At 35.9% G+C, this 18,736-nt stretch overlaps 1 protein-coding gene across 6 annotated transcripts in view; it reads right to left on the bottom strand.

The window, feature by feature from the left end:
- A1CF (APOBEC1 complementation factor) overlaps positions 1-18,736 on the bottom strand; it is an 84,618-nt gene that overhangs the window by 49,257 nt on the left and 16,625 nt on the right. For 2 of the 6 annotated variants that reach the window (XM_007182838.2, XM_007182836.3), the window contains exon 2: positions 9,539-9,682. The exons of 2 other annotated variants lie outside the window; for them this stretch is intronic. In XM_007182838.2, coding sequence (XP_007182900.1) covers positions 9,539-9,637 — 99 coding nt within the window. In that variant the 5' untranslated portion in view covers positions 9,638-9,682. Of the gene's footprint in view, positions 1-9,538; positions 9,683-18,029; positions 18,056-18,736 lie in introns of those variants that run through there. 2 more of the 6 variants (XM_007182837.3, XM_007182839.2) reach the window with 2 other exon arrangements.

An 18,736-nucleotide genomic window follows, 5' to 3' on the forward strand; every position in this document is an offset into this window, starting at 1 on the left:
CATGCAAATAAGGACATTTGGCCATATGCACATAATGAACATTTGGTTTAGGTTAATTGCTCTTCTATCCTTTCCTAGTTCAACATATGCCAAGGAGAATTCCATCAAATGCACTTGTCTTTTAGCATGCGAGATATTTTATACAGTAATTATTCTCCTTATCACACCCCCATGAATTTTTACAAGCTGAGGGTCTCGGCAAGACACTACATTTCTCCTGACTTGAAATTCTTCATTTAAAAGGGAATAGGGTTAACTAGGTAATTGCAGAGGTCTTGGGAGGGTATTAAGATGGTTGTGAAAGGGAGGCTGACTTTCACCATATTAAAATGTGGAAAAATGTTCATAGGATGTTTTCTGAGTTAGTCAATAGGACCCTTAAAGGAAATGTAGGGATTTTTAAAACCAATGTGTCTCCATTGCATATCCCCTTGACACCTGGTCCATTAATTACTTAATGACTTTCTTTGCATTGATTCACTTTCTTAAACTTACACAAAAAAGAAAATATCATTCTCATAAGTAGAGTATCATTTCCCACAGATGGAAGGTCATTATAAAAGAAACTGCAAAAGAAGGAAACCATGATCAATTTCTAGCTGGACATCGTTGTCTAGTAAAAGTTCTGAGCCCTAGTTCTGCTGTTTAAAAAGATTAGCAGGGAGAGGGGATATGGGGATATATGTATACATATAATTGATTCACTTTGTTATACAGCAGAAACTAACACAACATTGTAAAGCAATTATACTCCAATAAAGATGTTAAAAAATAACAGAAAAGATTATCAGGGGCTGGAGAGGTGTTTAAGACGTACCTTCAATGACTTCCCTCATCAGAAAGCTTAAAATAGAATTGAAAGTGGAATAATTCTCTCATGATGAAATTCAAGGTTATTGAATCCCCTGTCAAGGTACCGTTTAACATCAGTTCGGCTCTCTACCCTGCATCTCTGAAACAATGTTAAAAAAAGGATCACAGCTACTGAAGTCCTACCCAAATTCATGATTGTATGGTTCTGTGAGCTCATTTTTTTCTCCTTAGCCTATGTTAGAGAGCTCTCTTTGCACGTCATAATAAGATTTTAGTTTCTGAAGATGAAGAGCCACTTATTTTGGGTTGCTGATTGGTATTAACAGGTAACAATTTAAAAAATCCTGAAGTTGTCTACAAACAAAGTCTAAAGTTCAAAACAGCCATCGATGCTTCTGTGTATTTGACTCATGAAATTTACACCAATTTTTAAGCTGATAAAATGGAAACCCTTATGTGCTTCTAGTTTAAGGGAAAACACTATAATCCATATTTTGCAAAGATTTTGAACCTTATATTGAAGACCTCATATATAACCAACTCTCTATTAGGCTATTGGAGGAGAAATTCATTGCTGTTTGAAAATAGCTCCTGGAATGCCTTTCTATTTCGTGGGATGCTGAAGTTCCCATCCCATGTCAGGTACACACTCTCCACAAAAGGACTCACAGAGCTGCTCCTTCATTTGGAGTCTTCCACACCAGCCTATGGCATCGCTGGCTAGTAGAAGCAAGGCTTCTAAGGAGCTTGATAATGAAGTTAGCCTGTGGGTGGCTGGAATGATAAGCTTAGGGAAACACATGCCTGTGATGATCTACTGGTCCCACCCTGTTCTCATGCTTAGTGCCGCCTATTTAAGGAGTTAGGTCATTCACCAAGTGCATGAACGATAAGTCCTTGGATAGTGGGGACAGGAGCAATTGGTGAGAACAGGCAATAGAAGAAAAAGTAGGACCCAGGAACTATATTTTACCATGAAGTCAGATTCCTTTTTCTGTCCCTAGGATTTCTGTGTGGTGGTTGGAAAAGAATGTCCATGCCACAGTGTTCCTCTGTCTGTTTCTCACTGAGCTAGTCTAGTCGAAGCCATTTGTAAACTCTGGGATCCTAAGTTACTTATTTTTTATTGCATTATTTGTAGGAAAAAATGTAATTTGAAAAATACCCAAGGAAATTTACTAAAGTACATTATACCAAACCAGAGAGATAGGGGAGATAACTTAGTTTGAGGCACACTTAGCAGAGGGATGGTCTCCTAATCAGATCTAGTGCCATCCTTTGCACCTTATGGCTGGTACATATTTATTGAGGAACTGAATAAATTAGAATTAAAATATGCAGTTGCAGTGAAACTCCAAATAAGAGAACACACCTAGAAAGCAAAGTTTGAGAAATGGGAATTAAAGTCTGTATTTTATTCTAGTTTGAGGAAATTGTTCCCAGGAACAGACTGATGACTGATGAAAAAAGGAAGAGAAGAATGAAGCCCACTGATTTCTCATTTATCTGCTGTAATCTTACTGGATCTTTGAAATTAAGACACACTAATGTCTTCACCGCTGAAAAGTGTTGTGGATTTTACAAATATTTTGGTTAATCAGTATCACCCAAGTGGTCCCCTCTGCCAGGGATGCTGTTTTGTCCTTGGCTCCTTGCAATGTTTGCTCTCATCCTCTAAGTCTCAGCTTCAATGTCATCTTGTCTGAAGAAGGCCTCCTGCCATTGTCATTTAACCTGATTTATGACATTCATAGCACTCAACATGATATGTCATTATTTTATTTCTTGTTTATTTTCTGTCTTCCCATAAGTAATTTTCATGAAGGCAGGCACCGTGTCTCTCTTTGTGGAATCAATAAATGAATCAATAAGTGAATGAATGAGGATTTAGACTTCATTTGGTGGGTAGGACAAGGAGGGGCTCCTACTTCCTTTAAGGAATCTTAAATGCTCATCTATGTTATAGGAAGTTTTCTTTAAAGACTGTGAATTAGGCATAGAGAAGAGACTTGTGGTTTCCAAGGGGGAGAGGGAGCGGGTGGGGGGTGGATTGGGAGTTTGGGATTAGCAGATGCAAACTATTATATACAGAATGGATAAACAACAAGGTCCTACTGTATAGCACAGGGAACTATATTCAATATCCAGTGATAAACCATAACCATAATGGAAAAGAATATAAAAAAGAATATATGTGTGTGTATATATATGTATAACTGAATCACTGCTGTACACCAGAAATTAGCACAACATGGTAAATCAACTGTACTTCAATTTTTTACAAAACCTGTGAATTAACTTATAGCATAGAGTACTAGATTAAGAATAGGAGTTGGGAGTCAGCAAACTTTCTGTATAAAATGCCAGATAGTTGATATTTTAGGATTAAAAAAACCCCGACCTTTTGAAATTGTGAAAATCACTCATAGCCTTCAATCACTACAAAAACAGGCTGTGGTCACGTTTGAGTCATGGGTCAGTTTGCTGACCTCTGACTTATGTCTCTACTGAATTGTATAACTCTGGGGCTTGTTTTCCAACTGTAAAATGGAAGGGTTAGATTATATCAGTATTAAATATTCATGTAGTAAGCATATAAAGAATTAGAAATAATAGCCTAATGAACACAAGCACCTATCATCCAGCTTCAGTAATGTTTTCTTCATGAAATTTTCCCAACTTTTCTATTCCTAACCGAATGCTTCTTATAAATTTTTTCTACTTCATGAGATTATTTTCCTTGACATAAAAATAATCCATATTCATTATAGAAAGTTTGGAAAATAAAGAGCACAAGGAAGAAAAAACTACTCTCATCAGAGATTACACTTCATTGTCTTCCAATATTTGTGTGTGTGAATAATTTCTTAAAATATCTGTAAACTGATATATACAGTTTTGCATTCTGATTTTTAACTAAACATTAAAATTTGGACATTTCTCCATGTCTTTGAAATCACAGGTTTACATGACTATAATTTGGAAATATAACGGTAACATATTTTATATGACCAGTAATATTTTATTGGACACTTAGGATATGTCCAATATTTTAAAACATAAATTCCACTATGATGAGCATCCTTATATCTAAATACTTGTCCTCATTCCTTAGGTCAAAGACTACAGTCAGTTTTAAGGCTCTAAACAGAAAGGTAACACCCACAGCTGTATTGTTCACTTAATGCAGTCTTATGGTGTCCTTTTAAATTCTGGATAAATTCATTTTTATTGCAACTACTTGCTATGCATTTTAGGTCGGCTGCTACACCTTATACTTCTATAATGCCAAGGACCAACACTAATACATTGTGTTCAATAATAGGGACTAAGGAAACAAAACAGAAAAACAAGAACAAAAAAACTGTTTAAGGACAACCACTGCATTAAACGAGAAATGGGACTGACATACCACATAAATATTTGTTGTAATAATTTTTAGAAAATAGATTATCAATAGGGTAATTGGACAAAGTGTTAATACACACCATATTTTAAATCACTTAAAAATAGTATATAAGTATCCTGAGTCTTCTTTAAAAAAATATTCAGACTAATTGAGGGTGATCTTTATTAGCTATATATTTAGCTTTCCTTGTAGTAGAATTAAAACTGATGTAAACTGACTCCACATTGGGTGGAAAGTTTTCTGAAAATGTTCATCTATGAAAATGTGTTTTTCTAGATTTTAGGAGAAAATTCCAGCTGAAAGAAGCATCGCATGTCACAGAGTTGATGACCCACGCTAGTAATGCATTCTGGAGGAAAGGTTCATCATAATGTATTTTTATTTTTTCCTTTGACTCTCAAAGAAATATATAGTAGTTTTAGAAAATCTGGGAAGTACAGTTAAGAGTGAAAAAGTGAGAAAAAAAAGCCCCACACATAATTTCATTGCCTGGAGACAATGTCTGTTTACAAGCTAACATTGTGGCACACTTCCAAAATCTTTCTGTGTGGCATAATGCAACTAAGTTGAAAGTTTAACTTGTCAATATTACACAATTTTTATCAATAATATTTATTGAACCTATATATGCAGAGTATTGCATTAAGGTTCTTTTATTCTTTAAAGAACTTTGATAAAAAATTTAGCTATCAATTCTAAAGATATCCAATTATTATTAAAAAAGGGATATCACAAAGCATATTTTCAAGCCCTCACAAGCACGTTTTATTGCATCAGTTTGTATATAAAGGACTGGCTCACGTTATTAAGTAACCTGCAAGATTCTATTTTTGACCGCTGTATTTGTCCTGCTAGTGATAAGAGAGCACAAATTGTCACCCTCTCTTTTTCGACTTCTTGTTTTGCAAGTATTCAGCATTCAGTATCAGAGACTGCAAAGAAGAGCAGAAGCAAATCCTTCAAACCCTAACTTAGCAAATACCATAACATTTAAAAATATCATTTTATGGGTAGGCTCCCTGAATTGTATTAACATATTTACCTTCATTTGTGTACAGAGATTTTTAAAAAAGTAAACCTGATGTTCTTTTTTTTTTTTTTGATGATGATACTAATGTTTTCTGTAATCCAGAGTAGGAAGAATGAAGTATTGAGAAGGCTAAAGGATTTTCCCTAAATTGTAGAGTTTGAAGCTATGTCTCAATACATGCTGGTTTCCTCTTCCAATTAGACAAGTTTGCTGACCAGTAACTAGATTGAGCAGATGCTAGAATCACAAAATCTTGACTAAGAGTGGGGTAGGTCCTAGCCAACCTTCTGGGAAATTAAGGCTGAGAGCAGTTAAGGGACTTGAGTTTGGGATTAACATATACACACTACTATATATAAAATAAGTAAACAAGGACCTACTATATAACACAGGGAACTATACTTAATATATTGTAATAACCTACAATGGAAAAGAATATGAAAAATAATATATATATATCACTGAATCACTTTGCTGTACATCTGAAACTAACACAACATTGTAAATCAACTATACATCAATTTTTTAAAAAGAATTAAAATATAGATCATACTTGTGTGTGGTAGATACTGGGTTGAATAGCAGGTCTCTGATTTGAAGTCTTGGGTGATTTTCTACACTTTGAAGCCAAAATCAGAAGGTATTTTCCAAATCATTCAAAGTGATTGACCCAAGTCATGTATATATTTACATCTTGATTAGAGGCTTTAGACCTAGATAGCTAGGTTTCAGAATTTTAGGTTTCTACATTACTAGAAAATTTCTGTTCCAGTAGTCATTCTGCTAACAAATAATTACTTAAAGTGAATCATGTTATGAAGTTTAAGCTCAACAAAATATTTTTAGCATGCTCTGCCATGCTAATCTCTCAAACTGCAGTCTTAAAGATAACATTATAACAGCTCTTAGCTCTGTAAATCTTGCCAGAAATTTTGGCCAATTGCAGTGGAATTAAGATGGCCTATAAATCTTGGACAAGCTACCTAACTCCTGGAGCCTTGTTTTCCTTATCTGGAAATTGGAGATGATCATAGTAACTACCTCATAGTGTTGTTGTTAGTATTAAATGAATTAATAGACACAAAGCAGTTAGAATATAAATGTCCAGTAAATGTTTACTATTTTGTAATTGTTATTAACTTGTGATCTAAAACCTCTATTAATATTTTCTGAATGTCATTGAATATATAAGATCAAAGTAATAGGCAGTTTGGCCGTATATTTTTAGGGGCATTATATTTGAAAACATTTTAAATGATAAAAGTAAAATAGCCCTATTATTTTTTTCCTTTTTAATGCAAATGTTCTTAAATTATTAGGTTTATGAAAAGATCTCCATTGCTGTTTGAGTCTCTTTTAAAAATATATTGTTATTTGCAAGCCTTTTACATTGTTCTAATATGTTAAAGTTTACTGTTCTGCAGAATTTCCTGAATGATCACTTAATGACTGTTTACGTTCCATTTGTAACAGGATTTTAAGATGGAATGGGATTATTTTGGCCTCTGGTTTGGATACGAAACTGTCACTGGAGCACAAGCAGGACAGGAGGTAGGGAGAAAGTGTTTAACTGTTTGACATTCTTAACTGAACATCCCCTACCCCTCCTCATCCCTGAATTTAGAAAAAAATATTGAAGAGTTTGAAAGGAATTTTTGGAGTTGATTCAAAGATAGTTGGAGCCCACTGCTGGTGTGTTGTGAATCCTAGTTCCCCCTAAGTGGGAGGAATTTTGAGGTGCTTCTCAGCTAACCTAAAGCAGGGGAGAGGAGTAGGAAACCACTCAGAGCTTGCTATGTATTCCCTGCTGTTGGGAACACACGAGGCTGGTGGGTCTAACTCAGTCCTAAAGTATCTAATGGTGAACAATGGGCTGGCCTCCTGCTTTGATGGTGGTGAGGAGGAGAGCTGGTTGCTTTGTGTCACGTGCACTTGCAGGTTTTACTGGGTCAGAATGTGTGTTTCCAGGGGACTAGAGTTTGGCCACATGTAGGAATCAGGGGTTATTTTCCATCTTCTCCAATAGGTATGCTTGGGGTGTCGAAAAGAGCTCTGCCAAAGGAGACTGAGGCCCAGGGAAGGAGCCTCTAGCTAGAACAGAGTGTAGCCAGGTTAGAGACCCCTGGCAATGGAATTAAGGAGGTCTTTGATGACCTTACAAGTATCCCAGGAGGTTTACACACCTGCTGGGCCCAGAGCCCAATGCCAAAATCAGTCAAGTAAAAACTTTCCTGTCCCCTCTCCTTTGCTTTCACCCCTTTCTTCTGCTTCAGCTGAGTCAGGAATTCTAGTTAGGAAACCGGTGTCGGAAACTATGCTTCTGAAAGCATAAAGGAGAAAAAATAGAAATTGCCCTCCACCCTGACATGCTTGGGAAAGGGAAATGGCTTTCACTTTGAATGAAGTTAAGTTTTTACTCTACTGGACTAGACATATTCATTATTTAGTGGAGGATCTTTTATTAGCTGAAAGTTACCAGAAAAGTCATGAGAATTTCCCTGAATTTCATCTGGGGGGAGTGAAAGAACCAGTGCCCAGAATAAAATTAAATGGACAGTTTATATTGTTTTAGGATTATTTCTCATAAAGTTCTGCTTGTTGAGTATACTTATATATTCATAGTTAATAATTTCCTTTTATACATTAGGTTTATGATATTGAGATATTAGAAATAGCGTCACACTAGAAAGGTTTATATATGTTTTCATCATTATATTTCAGATCATTAGAGGTTTGTTTCCAGAAGGGGAATACACTTATGTATGAATATTGACTAATCGGTTTTCAAAAGGGTTTAAGTGCTTTCCACTACCACTGTCTTTGCATGAGTGTTTCAGATACAAAGCAGTTAAAAAGATAAACTAATATAAAACATTTTTGATTTTATAACATTTATGAAACTGCTGATTACAAAAGAAAAAAACATTTTTTCAACTAACTGTACCTGAGCAAATGTAAAAAATTATTATTCTAAGTGTATCTGTTTTACAGACTGTAAACTCTATAGAATTTTCTCTATGGATTATGAAATACCCCTTTATGTGGGAAAAGACTGCATAAAAATTTTCAATCAGGCATTAATTTTGAAGCACATTAAATTTGGAGATGAAGACATTTAAAAGTTTAGTAATGATCCTAAAATAGACTCTTATTAAGTATTAAAAACTAATAATACATTAGTATCTCCCTTGACTTAAACTTTTAGAAGCCTTCTGTGAAATAATACTCTCTGAAATCTTAAAAAAGTCTAAATAAATACTCTTCATTAGGATGAAAAATTAGAAATAACTTTCAGCATTATATTATCTCTAACAAAGTGTGCCGTGACTTATAAGATTATTGCAAAATGTACTACATTTAGTTTTCAACTGATCTGACAAAGGAACATGTAATAAAGGACACTATTGTATATTTTATTATTATCCACTTATGACTTTCGTATTCATAATAGCACAAAGATTCGGTTTAAGTTGGGAAAGTATGTGGATAAAATATAATAGCTGAGAAGTAAAATACTTTGTCTTACTGTAAAAAGAACAACATTAAAAAAAAAGCAACATTATTTCTTCAAGTAAGATAATTAACTTATATGTCTAATACTAGTTTGTTTTTCAATATATCATAAGCTCTCTAACAGAGGTTATCATAAAGACAATAATAATGTACAGACAATTCATAACAACCAGTGACAATGAATAGATAGTTTTAGGATAGTTTTTCTTCTTTCTTTTTCAAAAATGCTGAACATGGAGAGAAATTATTATATATCCTAAACAGATCGGATAGGTATTATGAGAAAACATCCCGGAATAGCTAGGCTGACCAGGTGGTCAGCTCTTGGATCCTTCCTCTAGAAGTTGTTTAACATCTGCAGTCAAAAATCTCTCTAGAAACTAAGGCAAGTTCCTGGATAGTTTGTTTTCTTCTGGTTCTTGAAGCACCAGCTGGGTTCTCCTTCACTGACAAGCTCTGGGTGGTGAATTCCAGCTGCCTTTTCTTATACTGAACTGGCCTTTCAAAACTGTGATAGTCTTTATGACTGTGAACACTAGTTCTGCTTCCAGATGACAAGGCAAAATTGAGTTGATAACCCAGAGTAGAAAGAACATCACCTGGAAGATCACCTACAAAACTGAAATGATCCAACTTCCTTCCCCCCTAGAAAGGAATGTCCAACTAAAGAGTTATACAACTGACCGATCACATTTTGCATGTTAGGATCGCTAATATTCCCACCACTCTGAATTCAGTGGTGGGTTTCAGCAGATGGCACAAGAAGTTCCTACCTGGACCAAGCTATATCCTGTGCGCTGGACCAGTGCGCGGAGGGCTGCTTCCTTCTGGGTGCCGCTCAATCCATCCCCGGATTTGTGATTTGATTCCATTGAGAGTGATTATCAGCAAAAAATCAGGTTAATTAGGGTTGCTCACTGAAACCAAATTTAAGATAAATTAAGTAAATTACTATTACCAAGTCCAAACTTGTCCTTTTCATGAAGGACATCTTTAGGAAACATTCTCTATAAATTACTCATTAAGGTTAGAGCAACTAACAGACACGCACAAACCAGGCCAGTTAAATATCCTCATTAAAAAAAGAGTTTTAGAAAAATGTTCAATTTTAGTTGAAATTTAGACGTCAACACTGAGTAATATCCTTTTTCCACTTAGAATGCAGACCAGTAGTTCTCAGTCCAATTATCTCAGGATGTCACCAAATGCTCAAAAACAAATTCATGCTTGCCGATTAAAAGAATATGAGGAATGGTCCTTGCAGATGAGGGAAGAAAGCACTGTTACGAAATCAAATTGACGAGGATATTGTATGAAGATCCTGAAAGCTTTAGCTTCATTTATCTATTCTGTCTGTTACCTGAGACATTTATCTACTTATTCTTCAAAGATAAATTTCTAGATCAGAGTGTGCTGGTATCAGATATACAGAAGTCATCATGCAAACTACTCTGTAATAAAAATGTCACATGGGTTTTAACAAAACAAGAACAATGGATCCTTTTGAATGGTGTTGGAAGGGCCTACTGACACCTGGATCGTATACCACATAGACCACTCAGAAAAGGACGTGAAGCCCTTTGTAAAATCTAAGAAATTAGGAAAATTTACATATGCCCATGTTGATCTATGTAGATGTGAATATGAAACTTCAGCATTTCATTATCTATACTTTCTATCAGGGAACGTGATTTGAACCCCATTCCAAATATGATGGTTGTTCAAATTCACAGGTTCCCAGCACAAGGACTTGTCCATGGTGAAGGTCCCAGGCTATGATGGTGCGAGCCCCTGGAGGCTCCCATGTACAGAGGGGAGTGCATTGACCTGCTGGATTAGGGTGGGAGTGACTCAGTGAGGGTTCTGTGCTGGGATTTCACTCTGCTTGATGTACTCTGCCAACCAAGACAAAGGAAGCTTTTTTTTACACTGATTTGAATCACATGCAAATATAATGTATTTCACTATAGGCCCTTTAAGAACTTTTCCGTTCTATGCACTGGGATTTCCTATACTGCTTTAGTTTTCATTTAAAGATTCAGAGTAAAGGTACCATTAATAATACAGGGAATGGGTAAAAAATTGGGTGACAAAAGTGAAGCCAAGATAATAATTTGAGTAAAATGCAGCTTCAAAGTATTCTATTATGAAAGTAATAGAATAATATAGCAGAAACTAACACAACATTGTAAAGCAATTATACTCAATTAAAAATAAAGTTCCCAAACAATAGACAAGCATCATCTAGAAAGTAATATTTTCAATATAATTTAGAAAACCAAAGAAAAAAAAAACAACTAGATTCCAGCGAGAATATTCATTAGCTGTTACAGGGATAAAACAATTTCATGTTCTGTATATAAGCATGGCCATTCTTGCCCTAGACTTTTTGCATAATTCTTGCTTGCTTCTGACTCAGATCAATTCCGTTTTCAATCATTCATTCTCTCAAGAAGTATTTAGTTAGTGCTGTCTATATGGCAGCTTCACTCCCTGCCCAGGTTTAGGGCATTGTGTTTTATGGACAGTTGGCTAACTCAGTTACTACACCAGTTTCTGTGTCTGTTACTTTGCAAAAGGCAGTGTTTTGTTTGTTTGTTTGTTTTCAGCTTAACTTTTTATCTTGGCTAAGACGAATTGGAAAGTATTTTCTGAGAGTGGTCGTTTGATATATATATGTAGCAATGCAGATTGGACGTGTAGCTTTAGTGACACATTTATAGTGTAAATACTCTTTCTATGGATACTACAAGGTAGGCATAAAATGAGACCTATATTCAGTTTTTAATCCTAAATTGCTGGTGAGTACAGTCATAGAAATCTCTATGAAACAATACAATCCTCTTAAAAGATAAAACTACAAAAGGCATTTTGTGCCACTTGCGGCAACATGGATGGACTTAGAGATTATCATACTAAGTGAAGTAAGCCAGACAGAGAAAGACGAATATGATATTGCTTATATGTAGAATCTAAAAAAAAAAAAAGATGCAAATGAACTTATATACAAAGCAGCAATAGACCCACAGACATAGGAAACAAACTTATGGTTACCAAAGGGTAAAGAAGAGGGAGGGATAAATTAGGAGTTTGGGATTAACATATACACATTATTACATGTGAAATAGGTAACCAACAAGGACCTACTGTATAGCACAGGGAACTATACTATTTTGTAATAACCTATAAAGGAAAAGAATCTGCCAAAGAATATATATATATATATATATATATATATATATATATATATATATATATATATATATATATATATATATCTGAATCACTTCACTGTGATGTACACCTGAAACTAACACTAAGTTGTAAATCAACTATACGTCAATAAAAAATATAAATTAAAAAAAGGCATTTTGAAGATTTACAAAGAAAAACTAGCCTTTAAGACTAATTCTAACTCGTGCACTTTTCCCAAATGTTACTAAAATTGCCTTTTCATCAGGATACTCTCAAATGCTCCCACAATGCTGGATTTGACCTGTAAGAGCAGTGAGGCCATGGATGGACTGGGGTCTGATGAGGTTAGTCTTGCATGTCTTAACAGATGTTGGAAGGCAAAGTCTGTTGTCTTCTAGCCAAGTTGTAGGTTTGCTCTTTGCTGAACTTCATCTTCTCCATCAAGAGAGAGCAATTCATGGTGAGCCAAGTTTTATTTGTAAAACCTGCCTTTAGTTTTGGTTAATTATTAATAAAGGTGATTAAAAATACTTTGACATCAGAATGGTCTTTTGATCACACATAGGTTCACTCTGACATTATTGAGAAAATCTGTATAATATCTCAACAAAGAATCAAGTCATTGGAAATCAGGACATAGAAACAAAATTCGGAATTTGCCTTAAGAGACACTTGATCTTCATGTTTATTTCTCAAAAACAACCCCCTCTTTCAACATTGACTTAATCTAAGGAGTGAACTCGAATCCAAGATAAATATTTTCTTAAGCAAGTCAAACTTCTGTTTAAAAATTTGGTCAAATTTGAAAGAAAGGTTTTGCAATACGTTTTCTAATTTAACACCTTGCAGATTCTTCAGATCTGAGCTACTGCATTTTGAAGAGTAGTTCTCAGTGTAATTTATTGAGGCAATAGAATTCAAAACCTATATATAGCAGGCATTAAGACCACTGGAGCTAAAGGAAAGCACTCATAAACATGTATTACTTATTCATTCAAAAGTTGTTTACTGGGTACCTACCATCATCCAAGAATTTTTGAGACACTGGGAATAAAGCAGAGAGCAAAACAAAGCCCTCTCCCCCCAAAATCTCATGGAGTTTTATAGTGGTTGTGAGAGACAGTAAACAAGATAAATAAGCAAAATATACATTGTGCTTATTTTAATTTCTGAGGAGAAAAAATTAAAGAATGGAAGAGCAATATGAAGTATATGTGTTGGGAGGAGGATGGAATTTTAGATAGTGTGGTCCTGATACAGTGAATTTGGAAAGGGACCTGGGTGAAATGAGGGATGTATTTGGGGGAGAGCATTCCAAGAAGTTGGAAGGCCCTGAGGTGGGAGCTTGTCAATGAAACAGTGGCCTATGTGGAGAGGATGGAGCTGAGTGAATGAGGAGAGAAGTGGGAGCTGGGGTCAGGGAGATAATGGCGGACCAGGTCATGAAGGATCTTGTAGGTCACGGTAAGGACCTTGGCTTTTGCCCTGAGATGTGAAGATTTTACTTATGTTTAACAGACTCACTCTAACCATCGAGAAAACATTGAGGGAGTCAGGCAGGGCTGGGGCTAAGGTGAGGCCAGGGAGGTAAGGCAATCACTCTGATCCTGTTTTTATTTAAATTGTGCCATTTTGTTCATCCTGGATATTTTTTCATTGATTTTGATTTTTTTAAAAAAATTGCAATAAAATATCATTTGTCTTAATTACTGAGTTTTTTTGATGGCTCTTACATTTTGCATTTGAGGCAGTGCCTCACTTGCCTTGCTCTGGTTAGAGGGGCCGAGGGGAGAAGCAGGGAGACCAGTTAGAAACGCTGCGACATCCGGGTATGAGAGAATAGTGGCTTGGATTAGAGTGGTGATAGGGTGCTGAAAAGTGATCAAATCTTGGAATATATTTTACAGATGTGTTGGATGCATCGTGAGAGAGAAACACGAGGAGTTGAGGATGACATTGTTTTTTGGTCTGGGCAACTAGAGGAAAGGAGTTGCCAGTTTACTGAGATGAGGAATAACGAGTTTGTGGAAGAAGAGCAGGAGCTCAGTTGGAGGCACATTGATTTCGAGATGCCCATTAGGTAGCCATGTGAAGAGGTTCAGTGCACAGTTAGATATCTGAGTCAGAATGTTGTGGGAGATTTACAGAGAGATTTACAGGAGATAACGATTTGGTAGCTATCTGTGTAGAGATGATGATTAAGCTGTGAAATTGGATGAAATTAGTAGGGATGGAGTATAGAAAATAGGTCCTACTTTGGGGTACTCTAACTTTTGGAAGTCAGAGAGACAAGGAGGAATCAGCAAAGGGGAATGAGATGAAGCAGCCAGGTAGGTAGGAGGTAAACCAAATGAGAGAGGTGGATTGGAAGCCAAGAAAAAAAAAAAAAGGATTTTGAGATCAAGTGCGTGGTCAGGTGTGCAAAGTCCTGCTAAAGCCTGAATAGGGATGCAGACCCTGAAGCTAGACCTCCTGAGTTCAAATTCTCATTCTACCTCTTACTCTGTGCCCTGGAAAAGTTCCTTAACCTCTTGGTAACTCAATATCTTTAACTGAGGAAGCAATAGCATTTCTCTGGGGGTCTTGTATTACATGAGTAAATGTGTTGGAAGGGCTTTGGAAGAAGTCCTGGAATGTAGTAAGTGCTAGACTATTGTTAGGCATAGATAAGTAAAATATAAAAGCAGAAAGGGAGAGGCAATCACTCCAACTTCTCAGAGATTGTGCAGTAAGAAATTCCAGAGGTTCATGAAACAGCATGGTTATCTAGATGAGAATGGATGAGGGAAGAAAGGGGCAAAGAAATGGAAGTTGGATGGAGAAAGAGTACAGGCAATATTATAGGAAAGAATCATGGACTCCTCTCCCCCCAGCATCAGTTTGCTCATTTGTCAACTGGGGTAACAGGCAGGCTGTGACATTGCTGTTGTGAAGATGAAATGAGAAAATACCTGTCAAGTATTTAGTTAGGTCCAGCATACAGCAAGTACTCCCACCTGACTTACTGCGAATCACTCATGTTGGAGGGGAGGAATAGCAAAGAGATTGCAGAAAGGGCCTGCTGGACATGACAGCACTTCCTTGTATAATTTCCTTCCCTTCTCCTCCTTCCTTATTCATTCTGAAAATGAGGTGAGGGAGGAGCTAATAATACAAAAAACGAGAGGTCTCTTCCAGCTCTGCCAACTTTCGCTAATCTGCCCTCAGTGTCTCCCATCCTCTTTTTTCTTAGCAAAGTAATACTTTGTTCAAATGTGTACTTGCCACCAAACCTGCTGTATAAGAATGTTCCCCTCTTTTGTTCCTCTGCTTCCATTCAGTGGAAACTGAGTCTCAGTTTCCTAACATTTAAAATTTAGGATAATATTAGTTCCTATTTCATAGGGTTGTTTTTAAGGATTAAGTATTTAAAATGTATTCTTATTTAAAGTGGATCCTGACAATTACTAACTGCCCAGGAAGTGTTAGCTATTTTATTATTTAATTATTATTATTATAATTAATCTCTAATTCCAAGGGGTAGAATTGCAAAACCACTTGCTGGGAAGATAAAGTCCCAAGTCCTTAGCATGATACCTCATGTCTTCAGGACTAGCTCCCAGACTCCCCTTCCAGTGTCATTCACATACCCTGCCACTGGAAGTCCCGTGTTGTCTTATACTTCTGGGCTCTCTGCTTCAAATGCCCTTTCCTTCTCTTGTCTTCCCTTCTCTTATCTACCATTCTCTTCTCACCTTGGTCTCACTGCATTGGCCCTGTTGATCCTTCCAGACTTGATTGAAATATTGTCTACTCTGTGATGCTTCATTTGATCCTGTCTATGGGTAATGTTAGGTGCCACTTCCTTAATGCTCTCAAGAAAGCTTGTACATCCCTCGGTTGTTGCAGATGGTACTATAATTATAATAACTATAGTTTAGTTATTACCTAACTAAACCGTGAATGTCCTGAATGTGTGCACTGTGTTGTATTCATCTTTACCCAAGAGTTTTAGCCTGACATTATACTAAGTGCTCAGTAAATACTTGTGGAGCAAACTAAAGATTTTGGATCAGCATTTTATAAATGATAGTGACTTGCACTGGATCAGAAGTAAAATGAGTCTGCAGCTAGTTTCCTAACACTTATTATTATGCTTGTTCCAGTCGCTTCCTGAAAGTTCTATCCTAGAATGAATTTGCTTTATGTGAGAAATTGATTTGCATGGTTTCTCTGCATTTTTGAATGTGTCATTGTATTTGGGAGGGTAAAATTTTGTAAGAGTAAAATTTTGAGTGCAAAGTGATTCAAAAATAGAGTTGATGTTTGGATTCACTTTTCTTCTCAATGCCTTTCTGGTTTTATATTTGCAATGTTAGTGCCTATTTGATGAAGATAAAAAGAACCTAGACATTATTGGGGGTTCAAGGTTTCTGCTTTCCTTAAAGTCACAGGTGGATTGGAGTGAACAGCTCGCCTCATCACTTGGCTGATACTGACCAGTAGCAATTTCCAGAGTTCCCTGTTGGGCAAGATCAGAGCTGCTGTTCCTGACCCTTGGCCCTGATGTCCTCCAGTGCCAGTGTGTCCTGGCTCAGGGAAGGTGGCAGGGAACAAAATAAGAAGGAAGGTGGAGGGAGAGAAGCAGGTAGGGTGGTAGATTATGACTTTTCCAAATCTAGAGCTGTCAGGAAGACACTGTATGCTGTTCTTAAATTATAACCCTAATCTATAGAGAAGAAAAGCATACATAAAAATTGGGCTCACATAGAGAAGCAAGTTGTGGAAGGAAAAATATGAGAATATGAGAGAATTTTGGGTGATATTTGTTATCTAGGTTTGCCTGAAGTTATGGCAAAGTGGGAAGATCTTAATGCCCTGGTGGAACATAAGTTGGCAGCTAGGGAAACAGAGAAAGTGGGAAAACAAGTTTTTTGTTTGTTTGCTTTTAAAGTCTCTCAAAATAGTAAATTGGGCAAGACATGAGACAAAGGTAAGAGAAGTACACGATGGAAAAGCACACTTAAAGAGTGAAGAAAGGATGACTTAGAAAAGCAAAAGCTGAAATGGTAGCTGTGAATGACAGGCAGAGAAGAACAAAAAGGAGATGAAGGATAAAGGCAGAGAACTAAAGTTAGAAGATTTCTTGGTAAAAAACTAAATGAAATAATTATCCTCAACTTTAACAAAAAGGTCAATAAATGTTTAATATCTGTTACAGGCATACAATGCCAGCCATTGTACTAACAATTTAGAGTTAGGAAATGGGGTAGTTTTGTTAATATTATCATTTCTATCTTATTTGGTTTTTTTCCAAAGAGGACAGATAAGGAAACTGAATGGGAAATAAGCCTATTTCTGACTTGGTAAACAGAGGAGAGGTGTTCTTTGTGATTGCCAGGGACCTGTACTAGCAATGTGCCGTGTGCATTTCAAATTGATGGTAGGTTCACTTGCCTTCAGACCTCTCCAAACCCAATCCAGTCTTTCCCCAATGTCTTATTGTATACTGATGTTGCCTGATGTAGGCTGGACATAACTCTTAATGAAACATGCAAGTTGTACAAGTGATTTTATCATGAATTTCAGCCTTCTAGTATCTCCTGGGAATTTTACACAGAAGGAGTTCCAAATTGTATTGAAATGGTTTGTGAAGGATTTATGACCAAAGTTTACACATTTGCCTAATGAGGCTAAGTAAAAATTACTTTGTGTTACTTGATAAAAAATATAAATTAGCTCTAATATTCTCTTTGGAAAAAATGTTTACAATCAGTCTTAAGCTCATTTTGGAAGTGAATTAAAGTTATAGCCCTTTATTTGGCCGTGCATCGTGAACCACAGCAAAATTAATAGAGAATACGCATACATAAAATTCCAAAGCGTAACCATAAAAACATCTCTCACAGTCTTAATATGTGGCACCTTATTTTTTAAAAAGCAATATATATCAGCAAAAAAATCAAGTTAACCAGAATCCCTTCTATGTTATTCAGGCATTAGTAATGAATCAGTTCTGCCACCATGATTTTCACTATTCTGAGACACTGTTTCCTATTTTAAGAAAAGAATAGGAACACAGATACTTACATGTTTTTCTTTCCCTTTTTTTTTTCCTAAACAAAGGATTAAATAAATCAGATAATGGATATGAGAGCATCTAACAAAGTGCTTGACATACAGAAGATACTCAGTAAACATTCTTTCTTTGTTCCTTATCTGCTGCTTTGGTTGACTTTTTAACCACCATCTATGGCTCTCTGAATGGTTATTCTCCTTTCTAGAAACTGTCCAAGGTGAAGAAAAGTGCAGTTTTGAATGTATTATCTTGATTTCTTTCATATTGTTTTAATAATCCAGTTATTTCATTTGTTTTCATTTCTCAGTAGGAAAAATCTTTAAGGTCCTCAGTGTGTATGTGTATGTGTGTGTGTGTGTGTGTGTGTGTGTGTGTGTGTTGTCTCATAGAGCATGTTAATTTTGTAATAAAAATTAGACATAATCTAAATATCCAATGATAAATATATTAATAAGCAGTGGTACTGTACAGCTAATAAAACTGATGTTCTAGTAGAACATGTTATTTAAGCAGATATTTGTAAAATATAATCAAGTAAAAAAAGGCAGGTTACAAAACAATATATAGTCTGATTTCATTTGTGTTAATTTTTATATTCATCAGACTGATTATAACTGGTTCTATCTTCTTGGTGCATTAAAAAATTTTTATCATTCTTGCTATTTTTTAGCTGTCTATAATATGCAGCTCTTACTCTAATTTTAAAAAGTTAAATTAT

Source organism: Balaenoptera acutorostrata, chromosome 16 (assembly GCF_949987535.1).
Source record: "Balaenoptera acutorostrata chromosome 16, mBalAcu1.1, whole genome shotgun sequence".
NCBI lineage: Eukaryota > Metazoa > Chordata > Mammalia > Artiodactyla > Balaenopteridae > Balaenoptera > Balaenoptera acutorostrata.